Below are 20,612 nucleotides of genomic sequence, written 5' to 3'. Positions count from 1 at the left end.
TTACATTACAATAACGCACTTGTGCGTTTTACATTACAATAACGCACAAGTGCGTAATGAAATACATTACGATATTGAAATTGGTGTGATTTCAGCCACTTTACGAGCAAATATGTTATAATAGTACATTATGATACAAGTGTGCTAAGTTGGTCATTACACACGAGGCGTTATTACTCGCGCGAGCCGCAGGCGAGCGCGATAAGAAAGCCGAGAGTGTAATGATCAAAGCACACGTGTTTCATACGACGTTTTTCAACACATTTGCGAGGAAAATGAAACAAACTTGAGTAAAATGGAAATGAAAAATAGCTTTATTTGGCATTAATTATACAGATACACTGAATACTATATTAAGCTCACGTTAATGTAAATAATATTATTCTATTCTATACTATATCTATCAATAGCAATTAATTAAGAGTCTCCAAAGCCTATCAAAGTCATTGTATCTTGATTTTATCAAAAATGTAGTTATTTAAATTTAATTATTAAAACAATTGTTAAATGTACAATTTTCAAAATGGTAACGTGCAGTTTTGTTAGGCATTTGAACCGTCTGTGTGATATTATTTGTTACTATTTCATTATTGTCTTCTTGCGTAAAAGTCGGTGATACGGGTTCATTGTGTACAAATATGGATGAAAGTGGTGGTGGTTCATTTAAAGACTCAGAAATAGACAACCTAGGTAACAAATAACTTGTATCACGGGAGGTGGATGGCTGCGGTTCAGGACACATCTTCTTAACCTGGGGCTCCAGATTTATAGCGTGGGTTATTTGAGTACATATGTTGGACTTATTTCGAACTGAATCTTCAACATAAGACTCAGCAACTGTGCTAGATCGCCAGCCACCATGACGCTTTAAAGTAAGCAAATCAGCTCCCGAGTCAGCTAGCAATGTAGCTGATGTTCTTCGGAAACTATGCCCAGTGTATAAATCCGGGTCGGGTAGATTTAAAAACTTGGCAATTTCTTTAGGCATTGCACCAAATTTATTAATGCCTATTGGCTGAGCCACGCATCTACCCTTCTGGTAGTTTTGAAAAAACCGATCGGATTTTGCCTTATCTGTCCTAAGCGCTTCGTACTTTTTTACTATGTCGTAAAATGGACCGTGAATGGCAAACGATCTCGGTACCTTATTTTTAGTGTTGTTAATTTTAATCAAAAGCATTTGGCCATGAGTTTCTACGTCTTTTGCCGTTACTTCGCTTAGTTCTTGGCGTCTACACGCGCCAGTGACACCAAATATCATTGCAACCTGTAAAGAAATTAAAAATATAGGTATTTTCGCAAATATAATACAAGAAAAATGAAAACATAAAAAAATTAAGGTTTAATACGATCAACTGACCTTTGTTGCTAAATACTGATAATCGGGGGCTTCTTTTAAAAACTTTTCGACGTCAGTTGGCGAAAGTACCTTCGATTTTCTTGCAACATACCCATCAGAGCGTCTCTTTAAAAATGCCGTCAGATTTGAATAGTTTTTTATGTCTATGTTATTCTTGTTCTTTACTGTGGTCTTTAACATAGAATAAATGCACCAGAGCGAGCTGGGCTTAAACCTATTCGCCAGTTCATGAAAATAGGCAAGAAAAACATTTTCTGAAAACGAAGACGCTTTTTTGTTGGTTTTCCATTGTATAAAAGTTTCATATGCAGCCATGTGTTTTTCTCTGGATTTCGAAGGCAATAAACTGTCACTTGCGTTTTGTGCCTCTGTGAGGATTTCGGGCGGTGTTAAATCCATCAAAATGTTTTCTTCCGTGCTTGAGCAGGACATTTTAAACACCTAGGTAATTATCTAACACACAGCGTATATAAATGTTTCGAACGTATCAATGGAAATTGGCGCGCAGAGTTATTTTTTCTGCGCCTGGCGCCGCGGCGCGGGTATGCGCGCGCAGGTGCTTCGGCAATAATGAGACTTAGGTGAAATTCCTAAACAGCCAATGCGAAATAATATAAATATGTCCTTATTTCACTCAAATTCGTGTAAAATATTATCCAAAATAAGTAATTTTATTCAATTAAAGTTTTATAGGTGTATATTGTGTATGTTTTTCTATATTTATCACATCAAATAAGAAATATAAATTTATTAATAAAAATATTATTTGTAAGGTAAGACTACACAACCGTATTAAACAGAAATAAAAAAAAAACTGTGACCCTGTTTGTTTGGGATTACTGTCATTGTAATTTGAATCTTATAATATGTAGGTTAGAGCTGTTTTTTTAATAGACCAAGTTAATTTCAAAGACATAACCCGGATAATTTAAGAATGCATAGTTTTAATACATAGGCCTTGTTGTGAGATACATCTTAATCCGGTTAAGCCTATACTTATTACACACACGTTTTGTAATATAATTACAAACGCGTGTTCAATAGCTAGGTTTATGAGCCTAAAAGCGATACAATAAGAAGCCCGTTACGAGCAAATGTGTTGAAAAGTAATTAACGTTAAATCCCTCTCCTGTGACATTTGGTTTGGTTCAGATACGCGCTTTTTACAAATACTACATACGCGGATTTGCACTATCCCCGACGATACGGCATTGAGTAGCTACGTAATAAATAAAAGTATTTAAAGATTTAAGTGTCGTGATAATTGAAGTATGTGACAATGGTGTCCACTTCGTTCACAGTCTGCATAAAAAACCCAAAGTCGGTCGGTTTAGCATACACATCCCGATAAATGTTCAATAGAGACTAGAGATGTGCGCCGATCGTAAAATTGTCTCAGGTTTCAGGTTTTTCTATTCGTGATCGGCGTGGTATATATTCATCTGATTTAAAGAATAAAGCTCTAAAACATAGACAGTTATAGTCAATTATGTATTCCTTATCAAAGTTTTTTTAACCTAAGAACTAAACGCACAAAAAGCGTTTAGTTCTTAGGTTTTTGCGATTGTTACACATAGGAAATGAAACTGTTTTACCGGATTTAAATCGCGTATATTTGTTTTTTCAAACAAACCGACGTTTCGGGCCCTTTACAGGTCCCATGGTCACGGTTGACTCAACCGTGACCATGAAATCCGGAAAAATAGTTTCATTTCCTAAAAAGCGTCAACTTGAAAGGGTTGTAACCCTAATTAGCCGTGAACAGGTTCACGGCAATGAAACGGGAATCTTCCGGTCCACAAAATTTATTAAAGAAGTAAAGTTTAAAGAAAGGGCTGTAACAATAAAAAAGTAAATATAAATAAACAGGTACAACAGTATAAAACACTCCTATACTTTATTATTAAGGCACTTATCCCTAATAAAAAATAAATAAATAAAACCAAAATTAGCGATTATTCGCGATGGAATTTGGAACAGCTCCGACTGTTGTGGCGGTCGAGCTGGGAGTAACCGTGGTACGAAAACAAAATGAGAAAGTGAAGGAAGATGGAACAATTCAAATTTAAAATTTAAATACATGTCAAATAAAAAAAATAATAGGATACAAGCGGAGAGAGGCGATACAAAAAGGTGAGATGACGGTGTAAGGAGGTCACACCGTCACAAACTTAAAGCATTTCGTAAAAATACAAATCACATAAATATAAGCTCTCTATATGGGGCATTCATTATCCTGCATTGCAGTCCTCCTTGCCGTTCGCCGCGTAGTACAGGATTATGAATGTAGTCGCAGCTTCCAAGTCATCCTGCAATCCTCCAATGCGTCTTGTGAGACGTGAGTCGTTTGCAGGATAGTGGGTGAGCATGTCATGCAGGTAGTGAATGGTTTTAATTTAAATCTAATATGAATAAAATGTGCGTAGACGGCAACATATTTCATTTAGATGTGCGATAGTGTTTTATTTATATAATTATAGTAATTAAATAACAAAGAACCACGTCGATTTTACGCTGGCTGTGTGCATGAATCGACGGCAGTGGCGGCGCGGGTTCACGGCGTACATCTCTAAAGAACCATTTTAAACCATTTATTTACCAGACACAGTAATACGTACAGAACATAATAATATAACAATATTGTGGGAACAACAACAGTCCGTGTAAGGAACAGGCTCAGTATAATCCTTGTGGCTGTATGCCTCGCGGTACTGATTTTTAACCTGACCTTGTTGACACGTCGTTTTTCAACATAACCCAATTCAACTATACCATCGCCACGTTAAACATCGAACATTAATAATTATATCGGTTGAAATTATTAATAACATTTAATAGATTAATTTTTTTTTAAATGATGGTAGGACTATGTACGACTAATTTACATTCTAACGAACAATAATAATATTATCACAAAAATATACATAAATCAGACAATATTCTCAGTTACACCAGTTACGCTGGCTCGCTGTCTGCTCCATCTCTAACTAATAAGAAGAATAGAAAAAACATTTAACTTCACATAGATTAAAATAAATACGAAGTTGTCCTGTTACCAGAAGGAGTTACAATACTTTTTGTCGCTCTAATAATTATTTTTTCGTGTGCGTCTTAACTAAGTGTTGGAAAAAGTACAGATCATTCTGGGTCTAAAATATTCGGTATTAAAACTTTTTGCCAACGTATGGCATAATAATACGAAATAAATGTTTAGTATTTTTCCTTTAATACTTTTACACTTAAGGTTTAAGGGTGTACAAAGTACCATCTTGCGGAATTTCCACGAAACATGTTCCAGAAAGAACGTTAGCAGAAAATAACACAATTCACAAGTCACAATTGTCGGAGACTAGCTTATCGTAAGTTCATTGAAATAACATAGATGGAGCTAGGAGTATTTAACAACATTAGTTTTGTTTTCAACCTCACCATTTACCTCGTCTCAACTCGAGAATTCCCTGTAAGATTACCAGAGTAACGTTACTATGCATGGTTACAGAAACTTGGTGTACTGAGTTAATTAATACTGTTTAGGTTTATTACTACCGACTCTTATACAACTACACCAGTTAAATTTGAAAACCAGAATTATAATCCTCAAAAAGTTAACTGCACTTTGTTTTTGGCGATTTTATACAGTTAGAGAAAATTAGGAAAACTAATAACGCGGAGCTACCGGTTTTCTGGTTTCTGCGCCACCTAACAAAACCTCAAAAAAGCCAGCCTTAAGACCTTAACACATCACATACACAAATGTTACTTTGTAGTTCGTACGCTGCTTTATAGATGGCTCTAGGGAATGACAATATTGATTACAATAAAAAAAAATTATAACATTATCAGTGGTTATGTCCTTGCATGTATGAATAGAATATACTCGTATATCACTAAGGTACTGATAATGTGAATTTCGTTTCTAGAAGGTATATGAAATGTACATAAGATACAAAAAATAAGAGTTATTGTGAGTGAACTCACTGCTGTGCCCATTCAAAATTGAAATGTAAGTATGTCGCAATAAGTAGACTATCATACACTTGTGCAGACTGTCATTTACTATCTAATCTATAGTATTGAGAAATAGACTTACTTTTGTAAATGTAAACCAAATATTATAGGTTTTATATCTAAACGTAAATCTACACTTTTCGAAACTAAACTTCTACTTTGTAATAATTAAGTACATGACCTCTTATAACTTATATAAAAGTAACGATGTATAGGTATAGTCAACTGCACTTAAATAATGAAACGGCAAATTCAGTTAAATAATTATTAACTTTTTTAATCTATTTCAAAAAAGGAGGAGGTTCTCCATTCGATCGATTTCGTCTAATTTTTGTTGTAAAGGGGGTATATCAGTAGTGGCCCCATTGAAATTTGAAGAAAATACTCTGCCTCTTAGAGTGGCAAATTAGGAGATGAACCCGGTTTATTGGAATTTCAACCCCTTTTCGCTAACCAATAAAACTTGTCCAATAGATGTAATTTCAAACAAACTTTTGAGATCTTTATTTGTATAAAAAAGTTATAATTATTTACATATATATAAGGCCTCACTAGTACGAGATACTACTTCTATATGTTATACAATGTTTTTAACCGAAGTGCAGCTACGTAGGTGTGGCAACTGCTACGGAAAAATACTACCAGAGGGCGATATAGTACCTAGACATTTACTGTAGAGATATTTTATCATATTTACTTCAGGTAGTAAAGAAGTAAAAAGACTGGAACAAATGCCAGATTGACGAATTAGGCTCTTTTTAAATTAAATTCCTGATAATAATAATAGTCCAATAATCACAAAAAAATATATGACTGCTAGTAGTCTTTAAATAATTGAATGTATTGAGCAAAACTACAATTTATTAAGCTCTTTTTGCGTAATAAAATTTACAGTTACGTCCTTCAAATTGAATAAAAAGCAATTTCTCTTTACATGCAAATATCCGTTGTTTATAAAATGTACACGAAAAAATAGATAATTTAATTTCAAACAGAATGTATTGTCTACTTCTTTTTAACTTATATAGTTCATAAGTTAAGTGTTATTATTTGAAAAAAAAAAATCCTTCCCACTCGCGAGGTCTTAGCAGTACTACCCTCAGCGTCGTATTCTAGAACTTTACTCAATGCTCAAGTCAGGATTGGAGCAGACTTGAGTATGATTTCAAGCACTGGAAATACGACCCTAATGGCAATGACTTGAGTATGATTTTCAGTGCTCACTGCAATACTTAAGTCCTGACTTGAGTATTGAGTAGAGTTCTGGAATACGACCCTCAGTCGCCTTTCAGGCGTTGCGACGGGTGGACCACGCGTGTGTTTTTGAGCGGGTTTATGCCACAAAAAATTGCTGTTTATAATTAATTTCACTAGTGTTTGTGTTAAATGTAATTTGTATATATATATTTTACTTTGTTTTTATATTTTAGATTTTATAAATTAGTTATTTCGTTATATTTACATTGCATATTTTTAAGCCTAGGTGTTCTGGGTAGTGCGGCGGCAAGGGCAACTGAATTCACTTCAGTTGCCCATGGTCTCGGGTTTGATTCCCGTACAATAATTTTTTTATATGAACTTCCGAGAACTTTGGTCTGGTCTGGATTTCTGGAAATGCCTGTGCTTGGATTCAGTTTCTCTGGCACTCATAAGGAGTACAGGGAGTTCCCTAGTTTGAGACCAGGTGGTTGGCAACAGAACAGACAAAGGTATATTTCCCAAATTGATTCTACCGGGAAATGAACCCGGGACCAAGAGCTACGGAATACACTAGTCTTGTTGTGTTGCCCGCTAGTCTTGAATTTTATTTATATTTATAATTTTTTGATTTGTATAAACTAAATTTTGGATTAACTTTCTCTCATAGCAATCATTCGTGACGCAGTCAATGTTTTATTGATACTTTATCCGTAGGCGGAGGCCTGGAGACCTATATATAGCACAGGGTATCCTAGTTTGGGCTCCAGCCTTCACAGACAACAAATGTTTTATTACTTAAGAATGTTTCATTATGGTTGAAATTGTGTGTGAAGGAAATAAATTTATTATTATTATTATTATTATTAACTCTAAAATCACATTAATTTTGTAATGTTTTTTTCATGATGTTCTACGTAATACCTAAATTCTTATACAATAAAAAAGGAAAAAAGTAAATAGTCTAAGTTTTCTTAGGAGCAGGTAGTATGATAACCTACTCATTATCAATGGTTTGACATCATCAAAATTTTCATCTTTTGGTTCCGCCTCCTCTGAAATCCATTCTGTTTCTTCGTAACTCATGTTGTGTCTACAACAAATAGTGATATAATAAATAATTTAATACATATTACATAAAATAATGTAATTTAGTAAGTAATATAGTAAGTAATATAGTACAAATAACTAGAAATACTCACCCAGGGTTCAATTTCATTCCATAAATTTTTGTGGAACACAACCGGTAGCGCGCGCGTAATCTCAGACCGCAAACACAAATAAAGACACATGTGCGCTTGCGACGGACATCACAGGGCTACTAAGGGGAAGTACCTCACCCTCTCGAGAATCTCACGGTGGTGCAACTGTTTATTGTTTATAGTAGTAGTTTTTGTAAAATGACTAAAATAAGGTCGCTGCGGTCTATAGACCGCGCGACCGCTGAAAGGTTAACGATTTAGTAAGACGTTCCGCACAACACGTGATGCCAGGACAGGATGTCGACGGATGATTGTTCTCTTTTTCCTGACGTAAGAGCTCGCGCCCTAACCGTTACCGTGTCAGGTGACAGTTGATGCTATCTGTTTGAATTGCACCAATGCTGTGCGTTACGTCAGAGTGAGACAGGTAGCACATTTCACTCTAATAGACACAAACTAATCGACGCGCCGTCAAATACATAAAAGTTGTACTTTCAAAGACGCATACTTAATTAGTAAATATTGACGTTTGTTAAATGCGTTTAAAATATAGCAAATAAAACTATTTGTTTTAATTTTACTACTCTTTTCTACTTCTCCTTTATAGTTGAAAATAGTAGTATTAGTTGTTAATTGATCCTGTCAACTAACGATCGAATCATTGCATGATTTACCTAATACTTTCACTATTTATGCTATTACGATTTTGATCCCAAAAAAATTATCTATGTTTATTTTTACGATGGTTTATTCTCGAATGTCTCTGAGGGAACAACAACGTAGGTATAGATTGCAAAAAAACACTTATGACTCTTCTGTATTCTAATTTACAACTTATCTTTATTTGACTTTGTGTAAGTACAAGCGAGTGGTCGATAGATGGCGTATGAAATTGTTACTACAGCTTAGAGGTCAAATCGTCAAAATCATTGGCGACTGTTCAAGCCTTAAAAAGAACATTGAATTGCAAATACATTCCTCAACACTTTGTTTGATTAAAATAATATAAAATAAAAGAAATAATTTAAGGTTAAAACGTCTAGAGAAGTTGAAATGGCCATCAAGTGCCATTAGATTCTTGAGCTCAAAAATACTTACTCATCTACCTATGAAAATATTTGTCTTTATGTCTGTTTTAAAGTTTTTCCCAAAGCAGTTGCCAGTTTCATTAAATGATGTATCGTTAAATTTGTCTTAACGTTTGTGCGTCATAACAGGAAACTAGGATTGAATTGTTTTTTTTTTTTGGGAGATTTTAGAATCGAATGCGAATCGAAGCAATTGGCGTTCACAGTAACGCCATCTAGTGGCCAACTTACATTTCTAATTTCTTAAGCTGTTCGGTTTACATTTTTTCCACCAAAAATACTTTCTTCAGATTAAAAACATTCGTGGTTATATATTAAATGATTAATGGTCTAGTCACGCAAGAACTCGAAATTGGGGTAATGGTCTCATTGAAAAAGCCCTTACAGGGTATCACAATGTATGTACCTACTATGTGTAATCGATGAGTGTAAGGCAAATATGGATCGGTGAGGTCAAGTACCTACATGATTGTTCCGATTACATCCGAAATACGAATCGGTTCTAGCCTGTTGTGCGTGAGCACAAAGGTTCAAGGTTTCGAACCTTCGATTCGATATTATAAAATGATTGCCTAATCTTTAGCATTCAGTTCATTTAAGACGTTATCACTGGTCACATGTACCGATGAAAATGTCATTTTTATTACTTATTTTTTTGATGGCATTATCTGTTAACGCGTAAGTTACTTTTTTCTAATAAAATGATTAAACTTGTGGTCAGTTTTTTATAAAAACGACATGTTTGTGAGATGTGATTTATAGTAACGCATTTTTTGTAAAATCTTACGGTGCATTTCTACTTTTTTTTAAATGTTCAAAAATCATATAATTTTAACATTCATTGTACCACAAAATTGGATTTTTATAGCAAAGTCTGTGTCAAATTACCTTTATTTCAAAAAAGCATATTTACACTTGAAATCGTCATATCGAAACAGATTCCAATTTCGAAGAAGTTCATAGTTGAACGTAATCGTTTTTCTGTTATTATTGGCAAAGTAAAAGTTTTGACTTATTTTTCTTAGGAATGATAATAAACTCATAATCGATAATGATGCCGGCGGTGACGACGCATTGGCTATTTTTATTGCCTTACTTTATGAAAAATACTTTCAAGGGTAAGTCACGATTTAATTATCTTATGTATTAATGTGTCTTTGAGTTAATTGTAATTTGAAAAGGACGTGTTTGGTGTTATGTGCAACGTTTCACAAAATAAAATATCCTTAAAAAATTAAAACATTTATTTTTAATTAAAATAATTGTATTTAAAAAAAATATTTCCTGCAATGGTAACCAGATGCAATTTTCTATGGAACAGTAAAGTGTTTTTTTTACTATTATTTTTTTTATGAAAATTTACGGATACCAAACAACGTCTATATAATAACGAATTTTCAGTTAACTACTTAACATTATTGTGTAGTTGTGATAAGGGATAAATTATGAAATCCAAAAAAGTTTTATGTGTTTCGTTTTCTTGTTTATGTCTTCTAATTTTAAGTTATAAAAATATATGTAACTAAAATTTGTATCGCATCTTGGATAATTCGGCAAGTAATTTTTGGGCAACTGGCAAAATAGGTTTTAAAACAAGCAACGTATATAAATGTGGTAATTTTAAACTAAATAACTTTATTTTCAGACCTCAGTTGATCGCTTTGACGACAGCAAATGGAAATACTAACGAAGACAATGTCTTTATCAATAATCAAAAAATATTGAACGTTGCCAAGAGACGTGATGTGAGTTTTTTCAGTTCATTATGAATAATATATGATACCTGAAAATATGAACCATTCAACACAAAAGAAATATTAAAATCTATGCGGCAGTTATTATCTAATATCGGAATGACGTTATTGTTATGCTATAGTAGAGAAAACTAGAGTTCGTTCAATCTATTCTACATGAAAGGTAAACAAGCAAGTCTTTAGACCCGACCATAGACAGTTTAGTGGCGACCAACTGTACTGCCAACTACAAATCAATTAATTAATTTAAAATATGGCTTTATTTTAGAGTTTATTTTTTTACAAACGAAAATAAGACGAGTTACGCCCTTTTGTTTTTATTGCACCATTGGCTTCAGCGTATCCGATTATATAACATATCAAAAGAAAGTCTCTCTAGCAGTCTCCTAATGTCGTTTTTTTTATTGCACTAAAGGCGTAACTCCTGTTTGTAAAGGCGTAATTTTAGTTATCGGGATTTTTTGACGAGTCTAAAGGTACAAGTGCTCTCAACTCGAAAAATATATGCAAGTTTAACGAATAACTACAGATATATTTTTACAAGACACATTTCGTATTGTTCCATAATGACGGGGAGGAAAAGTAGGATTAAAAGCGACTATTGCTTATTCCACAGTGTACATAAAGGTATAACTGAGCATTTCGTTTGTTCCACTGGACAAGATTGGTCAGGTTTTATTCCTTTAACGATTTTATATCTTTTGTGGTTTGTATCATTATAAGTATTGTTATAACCATAGAAAAGTCACAGTTGTCGTTTTATGTCTTAAAGTTTGTTCACATAAGTCGTGTTATTACCGTTATTTATATTATAATATATTATTTATATATTATAGTTATATTAACCATAAGCGGTTTTGTAAAATTTCGAGGCATGTTTGAGTTTTTTTTTTTGTATCGTGAAAATTTTTAGGAAACGTGTTTTCACACTGTATAGTAAGTAATCCTCAATTTTACTATATAGTTTTTCCATAGTGATTAATTTAACACTTTCACTGTTATGCGGAGTTAACCAAAGCCATTTGAGGTAGTATAGATTCCTAATGAAATTTGATATACAGGATTACAAAATTATAATCTGTACGAATTGACTGTGTCGTTGTGGTAGAAGGCAAAGTGCATAAAAAAGTTTCAAGAAAAGAAAAAGAATGTTTCAGGATATGAAACGTTGAATTTATTCTTTAAAATATAAGATCAATTAAAGGCAGACAATTATATAAGTTAAAAGTAATTCTTCCGCTCAGTTGATGATAGCTATATTGTTGCAAACATACTACTTAAAAAAAAGTTATGTTATTCACGACGTACGTGCTGTGACTTTCAATCCTCATTTTTAACCGACTTTAAAAAAAAGGAGTAGGTTCTCAATTCTACTGAATGTTTTTTTTTATATGTGTGTTACGCGTTAACTCCGGTATTTGTGCACCGATTTTCATGATTCTTTTTTTGTTGGAAAGAAACCTCCATAGTAGTCCCATTTAATTTTGGAAAAAATCATCGACCCCTAAGAGGGCTGTTCACGTATGAAGATTCATTTTTATAAATAGCGCCTAAATTTTATTATAAGTAGGTAGCAATTATTTTAATGGTTGATTTTGCTATTCTCCAACTCAAGGCGTTTTTCTCCCTCAATATACTTTGAATAGTGAGAACCAATGTTTATTATCTCCTGGGTCAAGTTCCGTAAAGTGGCGAACTAGGGGATAAAACTTGGCAAATAGAAGTAATTCCAAGTATTTTTGAGATCGGTATTTTTAGTACACTGTACTGGGATTATAATGTTTATACTTAGATGATTTTTCAATTGTGATTGAAATTTTCGATTTGAAATTAGATCATTCTTTAGTAATCGAGTAGTAAATAGATCTATGATCTAATTTGAATGATAGAGATGTTTTTCTTCCGTGTAGTACTATGCAACCAAGGACTGTCCATATTGAAATTTTTTAAATACGATTTTGAGGTGTAATATCGAATGATTATTGTAGAAAAAAAATGGTGAGACATGAACTTAAAACCATCAAAATATACCTGAAAGTCTCATTCCATGATAGCGAGATCGCAGAATTTTTACCAAACTAGTTTGTTTACCTTACTTCTTTAGTAGCAGTAGAGCTTCTTGTTTTGTATCTACCGTCAAGCAATAATGTGACCATAACTACATTCCGGTTTGAAGGGTAAGGGTGCTAGTGAAATTACAGGCACATGGGACTTGTCAACTTATGTCTCAGGGTGACGGGCGCGGTGACAGTGCTCCTAAGATCTTTTACCGATTTAAAGCTCTGAGTGGCACTGCAACTGCAATAATAAAAAAATAATAATTTATTTCTGACAATAAAGTTCGTACAAATTAGTAAGTTAGAAATACAACACACCATATAAGTACGTTAGTATTAGGATTAGTACAGTACGAGTCACTCTACAGACTATCAAATTACAAATAATAAAATAAATAGTTACTTATTGCAAACAGGGTGAACCCATCCCGGTGGCTCACTGAGTCACATATAAACATGCAACTCAGTGAACCTCCAGAACACTGACGCATCATTCCTGTCCGCTATCATCTTCAGGATCTCGTCGGTGCTACCTCTCACTCTTCGTATACTATCGATGTGGACATTTTACGCGTGATGGCATAAAAATCGTCCACAGCAGCATCTGCGAACATGCCAGATGCGCAGAATTAAGAAACGGGGGAGCCGCAACAAGGCCCTAAATATGTTATTATGTTCGACTCGCAAGGCACCGTACGATCTCAGTTTGAAGTTGGACCATAGAGCACACGTGTAGAAGCTCTGGCAGCATGCTCTGAAGAGCGTAAGCTTCACTCAAGTCGCCGTGTGAATGTATGAGCCAACATAACCGCGCCCTGCGCATGTACAGGCTTAATCTATCAATGGACAAGCTTGTCCCTTACCGGCAGGCGCACGACTTGTTCGCCCCGTCACTTAGTAGGTATCTGTAAAAAAAATATATTTTGGATTAAAAGAAACTTAAGTCACAGACGCTGGAGACAATTTCTTTTTCACCTCACTAGCTAGGAAAGGCTTCCTTTCTGATTACAAATCTGCGCGCAAAAGCGTCGAATTTGACGACAGATTGTGGTGCACCTAACTTATTTTTTCGATGAAAAAAAAAAACATAATGACACGTCCAACTACGCGATTTGTCGTATATTATTTATGTTACATAAATTATGTAATATAAATCCATTTTTATGTTTTATTCTTATTATTGTATTGATTGTCAACTGTTTTTCTTTCATCTACCAGTTTCCTCGCTATAGTGAGGTGAAAAGTTGTGTATTTCGCCCAGCAGCAACGTTATTCTGCATCTCGTGCCTTGAAACCCTATTTACGTTCAGGATTCAACACAAGCATTTGCATCAAACAACAACTTTACAGCTTTGCATAACAAATAACCATTTCTACTTCAGGTACCAATATATAGAGGCTGTAAAGAATCTTTGGTAATAACGCCACAATCCTCCCAATACTATGGCGAAGATGGTCTTGGAAATAACGGCGAAGTATTGACTGATCCATTGCCGGTTCAAAATGAAGGCGCAGTGCTAACCCTCATTAACCTTTCTAAAAAATATCCGGGTAAGTTAGTTTTCTTTTTCTGTTTCACTTTTTGAAGAGAAGTGTTAGCAGGAGCAGTACTAATCAATATATTTTATTTCTAATTTGTAATTAATTTTAATTCATCATTACCCCATTTATAACTCCTAGTGCGGTCAAGGTGAGGGTTTACGCCATAGTCCGCCACGCTGGCCCAATGCTTATCGGGGACTTCACACGTTTTCCGAGAATTGTGAATATTCTTGGTTGTGCAGGTTTCCTCAAGATTTTCATTCAATGAAAAGCTCATGGTAAATTTCAAATGAAATTTCGCGCATAAATTCCGAAAGCTCAGAGGAGCGAGACCGGACTTGAACCCACAACTTCTGCTTGAGAGGCGATAGGTCAAATCATTAGGCTATCACGGCTATTAATTTTAAATAACTTTAATGAAACTATTTTTCCGGATTTAAATCGCGTATACTTGTTTTTTCAAACAAACCAACGTTCCGAGCCCTTTACAGGTCCTATGGTCACGGTTGACTGAGGTGGTACAGTCATCAACCAGCAGGGCTAAAAAGGCCGTATTGGCAGAATCATAATAATATCAATTGACAATTGACATTAAGAATTTTGAAACAAAACAAAAAACAATTCAAGCACAGAAAAATTCGTGAGGTCCGCTGGTTCGTTCCGTGACTTGGTTGGTACGTATAGCGTCTGGTACGGTAAGCTAGAAGAGGTCGGTTCGATTCCGGCCGGATCGAAGGAATTTTTTCTGAGTGTTCGATCTTTGTATTAATAATTATAAAAAACTCATATTGTTAAAATAAAATATTTAGCCAAACGCATATAGCGTAATAGTAAATTGGAATGTTCTTTGGTACATTCAAAATAAGGTTATCACTAATTACAGGTTTCTTAACACGGTATAAATCTTTTTTATTTTCTCGATATTTCGGAACTGTTACACGCATCATGGTCACGGGGTTACACCCTCGATGGTCACGATTCGACCCGGGACCACGGACCGTGTAACCGATCTGAAATAGGTATCTGGAAATTTAAAAAAGTCATACTGTAGGAAATGAAACTATTTTTCCGGATTTAAATAACTTTTGTAACTACAGTGACAAAAAGAGTGGTTTGGTATTGGACTTATCTGACGACTTCATCATCTCAGTCAGTTATGACCATGGGACACGTAAATAGCCCGAAACGTTGGTTTGTTTGAAAAAAAAAAACGCAATTTAGATTTGAAAAATTAGTTACATTTCCAGTATTTGTTGAGAAATCATTAACTATATTAACGAATATACAAATGTACTAGACAATTTAACTAATTACCTGGTTGAAGTAGACGATGTGTATGAGAATGAAATGAGGATAACAACAGAAATGAGCACAAATATTGATTATAATTTGAATTACTTAACAGCGGTCACAGGCAATAGCAAATTCACGACATAGTTTGACAATCAACATATCAATTATAATCCAAAACAAAAACATAGCGAAAATAATAGAAAAAGAATATAAAAAAAGCAATGTCTTCAGGATCATTGACTTACAAATAAAGTACAAAATCCGTTGTACCGTGATTACAAGATAGAACGGGCAACCAAATACGCATTTAGATAAGTACGTTTCCTAAAATTGGTGAATGAGATCTTCATAGCATATAAAGTACTAACCAGTTCAGTAGCAGTAGAGCCCACTATGAAAGAGTTCGTTCAGGAAAGTACTGCTACGTCATATAAACATTACTATGTTCCGGTAATGAAGGGTAAGTGTAGGGTGAAATTAGAGGGACATGGAACTTGTCAATTTATTATGTCTCAGGGAACTGCTGCATTGGTAGTGCCCCTCAGATCTCTGCGTTTCAAAGTTCGCAGCACTGCAATTACTTAGAGGCGAGTCGCTTTCCACTCAGCGCACGATTTCTTCGTCCCGTCTCTTGCTATCATGAAAAAACATAGAGCATAGAGATACAACTAGGACAAAATAAAATCTGACTCTACGAGTAAAGTATAGTCTTCAAAAATTTGCAAAAGGTCCAAAAATAGTAACGGGTCAATGTGGCGAATTCTAAGAGTTGAAATTCTTCTTCACAGTACTCCAAATGGAACATGCATCTCATATACACGCAATTCTTTTAAGTGGGGTAAAGACGAAGACCCATATTCTTTGAAGAGTCGAGAATCCAGAAATAGCACATGTATCGATAAGTGTTTGTAAGAGCATGTAAAGCTATCGATTTTGTGCGCTTTATGTGGTTATGATGTTTTTGCGACTGCTAGGTATTGAAAACAGAACTAATTTTTCGGATCTCAATCGCATAACTAATCATTAGGGCTTTCGACAGGTTCCATGGTTACGACTAACTCTAACACTGATTTGTTTGATAAGACAGTTTTAGGCGATTTAAATAAAAAAAAGTTTCATTTACTATATAATAGTTGATGCAGCAAAGAGCAAAACAAATTAACATCCCTCAGAAGAAGTATCTACTTGTTATCCACAAGTAACAACGTTTGCAACTTATGATTCAATAACAACAACACGATTCAAGAACTTTGGGAAGTGATTTGGCATTAACGCCAAATTCAAGAAGTGAAGGCATCGAGTATATAACCAGAAATAGAAACGAAATAAGGGCCACTATTCCTAGTAACATATTAGCGATACAGCTCTTATAAATATCAACTCCCGTTTGCACTGAAATATAGACAGGCCAACTACTGACCTGTATGTACGTCTCTGTATATTCCAAAAAATATTCTGTATTTATTGTAATAAAGATAATATCTCTAACAATGCCGTGCTGTTCTGTTCGGTGGTGTGGGAAAAACAGCAAAACATCTAATTACAAAACAAACGGAATCACATTTCGTCGGTAATTAAATATTAAATATGTAATTTTGCAATTTTCGTTCATTATAGCAAAGGTCACATTAGCTGGTCGATTTGAAGTGAAACAGTTGACGACAGCCATTGACGACACCCGTCAATTGTTTCGAATTCGGGCTGGCCAATCGGAGCGCAGTTGTCACAGTAAAGATATGGCAGAATAGTTTTCAAACGAATTAAATGACATTTCGTCTCTTTTTCTGGTTATATACTTGAGTGAAGGGGACTAGAGTGAGGATGACTTAAATCATTGTTGTGTTTGTGAGTGGTCAATCTTTTGACCAAAAATAAGATATAAAAGACGAAATGGGACGAATATTTAAGATAGAAAATACGCTCTTCAATTTTCAGGTAATATTACCGTGGTTACTATTGGAACGCTGACCAACATCGCTCTTGCTATAAAATTGGATCCGGAGTTTCTCGGCCGATTAAATCATTTATATATTGGCGGAGGGCACATTTACAGTAAGTAATTCTCTAAACCTTCTTAATCTTCTAGCTGAATCTCTTAAAGAAACTAATGTTCATTATATTCATCCAACTCGAACTTGCAGCAGTTAGCTATTTATTTTAAACAACTACACCAGTTATCTCTCTCCTGATCCCTTGTACCAGAGCATCAAAACTGAGGCATTATTCTGAACGACCATAAGCTTTACAGAACAGATTTAAAGTGTATAATGTCCTTATTTTGAGTGCATAATATTAACCTTAGAGCTAAGTCCAATCTCATGGTACCACGATTTCGTTTAACCAAGGTAAACAACTCTTTTATAGGGAACTGTATACGTTTTTACAATAACATTCCAGAGCATATATTAAGTTTATCATTTCCTAAGTTTAAAAACTACATTAAAAATATATTGATCGAAAAATCATATTACAAAATTGAAGACTACGTGTTAGATAAAGATGTATGAAAAGACGACACGGCTCCAGAATCCACACAAATTTGATTCAAAGTGTATTCCATAGCATTTAAGGTTATTTGAAAAGAGCAATCCCTAGGCTTTTTTGCTCGTTCTTCTCAGGGAGGTCAGCGTAGTGAACGAGCAGTAGCTTAAATGTGACGTTTTCAAGCATTGACTTACAATTATATGGACGTCGGGTCCGCGCTAAAAAGTGTCCGCACTTGTAAGGCGCTAAAATCGTATACAGAGCGCGACACTCCGCTTTAGTCTTCATTTGTTCTACTGACAGCGCGATACTGCGATGACATTACAATTTAAATTTCGAATAGGTTGACTTGGGACATTTTTTTCGTGGTTTTTGTATTAGACCCGTCGTCCATTTATTTGTAAGTCAATGTTTTCAAGTGTAAATTTATTTTACCTATGAAATAAATAATCTTTGACTTTGACTTTGACTTTGAGTATATGTAATGGAAAATAAACAAAAAAAGAAAAACAACGACGTTCCTTATTTACGATTGAGTATTGATTAAATTTCGTTAACCAGGTGAAAAGTATCCAAGTGCAGAATTTAATGTACGCATGGATGCGGAAGCTTACCACATCGTGGTAGAACACGCAACACCAGATAAAGTCACAATTGTACCATTCTCGCAAATAAAAGAACATTTAACAATTGACATGGTGAGTATTTATTTTTGTCTTTGTTATAAAAATAGATAATGCGCACGAAACAGTTGGTCGTCATAATTCGGCAATAAAAAGCTGCGACAGAAAAGACATAAAGGAACGGCCAGCCGTGATCTTGGCGACTGAAGACACTGTACAGGTACGTACAGTGTCTTCCACACCTGCCACCTATTCTCGTGCATTTCTCTTCATCATGATTATAACGTAGTTGCAATAAATTAGTTACTGAATTAAAGTTGCCATGGTCGTCGTGACGGATTTCGAGACGACACTCTAGGTTAGAATAGTTTTTTCTCGGCCACGGTTCTAGTATGCTTGTGCGATACACATTCTATAAAAAAACTATTCGTCATCAAAGGCGATAGTATAAATTGGTCACAATTTAGTGTAAATTTTTCCCCAGAAAGCGCAAGATTTGTGACAGCGCCTAATTATATAGATGGGATAAATTTCACACAAGTACGCAACCTCATATTATTAAAAGGCATTAAAAATTTTATACCTAATGATGTACGTTGAATTATTACTAAATTATTATCCTTGAGACATAAAGTACTACAATTAATCCGTAATGATTTTTCAGGATTGGAGACGAGACACTTTAGGGGGTTTAGACACTGACATTATACGAGCGCAAAATATATATGAAGACGTGGCTTTGAAGAAAAAAATGGATAAATGGGACTCCTTGGACCCAGCCACCGTATCTGTTGCACTCAGTAACATGTCAACGGGTCCCGGAAAACCTGACTTTGTTACGGAATATAAGTATTCAAAAAGCGGTATCATTTTGTGTGGTAAGTATGTTATACTTAAAATTTTGGTTTGAGAAAAAATCCCATTAAAACTCCATGTGTACGATCAATATGTTCGAAAATGTATAAATTCAAATATATTATTTAGTGTATATAAATATAATTGTCGTGGTGATGAATGCGATAATAACGTTTATATATCTTATTGAATAGATTGTAATGTGAATAACTATAAAAAAATCGGCTTCAAAAGTTCGTGGAATTATTTAATAGTAATATTTTCTTCAAATTTAATTTGGTGACTATTTTAACAAAAAATAGTCAACAAAATCGGTTCAGAAATGCCGCGTAGCATACGCACAAAAATTCGTCGAATTGAGAACCTCCTCCTTTTTTGAAGTCGGTTAAAAATGAAATAATTGAACAACAAATATGAGAATCGACAGACATACATTACGTCATAGTGAAATAAATAAATAACTCTTGGAAATAAAACAATTTTTCCGGATTTAAATCGCGTATGTTTGTTTTTTCAAACCATGGGACCTGTGAAGGGCCCGAAACGTCGGTTTGTTTGAAAAAACAAATACACGCGATTTAAATCCGGAAAAATAGTTTCATTTCCAATGTGTAACAATCGCGAAAATCTAAGAACTCGAAATAAATAACTCATTAAATAATTTCAAAATTTTTATAACAATAAGTGCGCGTTGACCTCCAATCTCACCTAATGGTAAGCGACGATGAAGTCGACGATGGAAATACTCTTCATAAATTCAATATAAAGTTATTTTCTGTTTCAGGTGACAAACGAGGAATAAACACAAATACCTTCGTAAGAAAGGAAGATGCAAATGTTAGAATAGCTTATTCGTTCGATATGGAAATGTACAAATCGTTTTTATTTCACTTGTTTTCAGCAGACGTAAGCAGACCAAAGTAACCTATATCTATTGTAAATATACCAACAAAAATGTCAATTTAGATTTAAGAAAATATCATTATTTAAGTAGCCCAGAAATAAATAATAAAGTAGGTACATTATTGTATTACTTCGTATATGCCATTGTAGGTAATAAATAAATTCATTTAAGCATTTAAGTACATTGAAGATTGAAATGTACGGACAACGACACATCAGACTATACACATTTTTGTTCGAAAATCG

General features: G+C 34.4%; 1 protein-coding gene across 1 annotated transcript; it reads left to right on the top strand.

The window, feature by feature from the left end:
• Positions 1–5,347: 5,347 nt before the first annotated feature.
• Positions 5,348–20,612, top strand: LOC113238709 (probable uridine nucleosidase 2). The gene is made up of 8 exons (XM_026475545.1): positions 5,348–5,363; positions 9,881–9,973; positions 10,501–10,600; positions 14,049–14,217; positions 17,437–17,553; positions 18,547–18,683; positions 19,273–19,486; positions 20,248–20,612. Coding segments are annotated over exons 1-8 (972 nt in total). The 5' UTR covers positions 5,348–5,361; the 3' UTR covers positions 20,388–20,612.

Source organism: Hyposmocoma kahamanoa, unplaced genomic scaffold (genome assembly GCF_003589595.1).
Source record: "Hyposmocoma kahamanoa isolate Upper Pololo Valley unplaced genomic scaffold, ASM358959v1 97617, whole genome shotgun sequence".
Taxonomy (NCBI): Eukaryota; Metazoa; Arthropoda; class Insecta; order Lepidoptera; family Cosmopterigidae; genus Hyposmocoma; species Hyposmocoma kahamanoa.
This window is presented reverse-complemented; position numbering and strand designations above follow the sequence as displayed.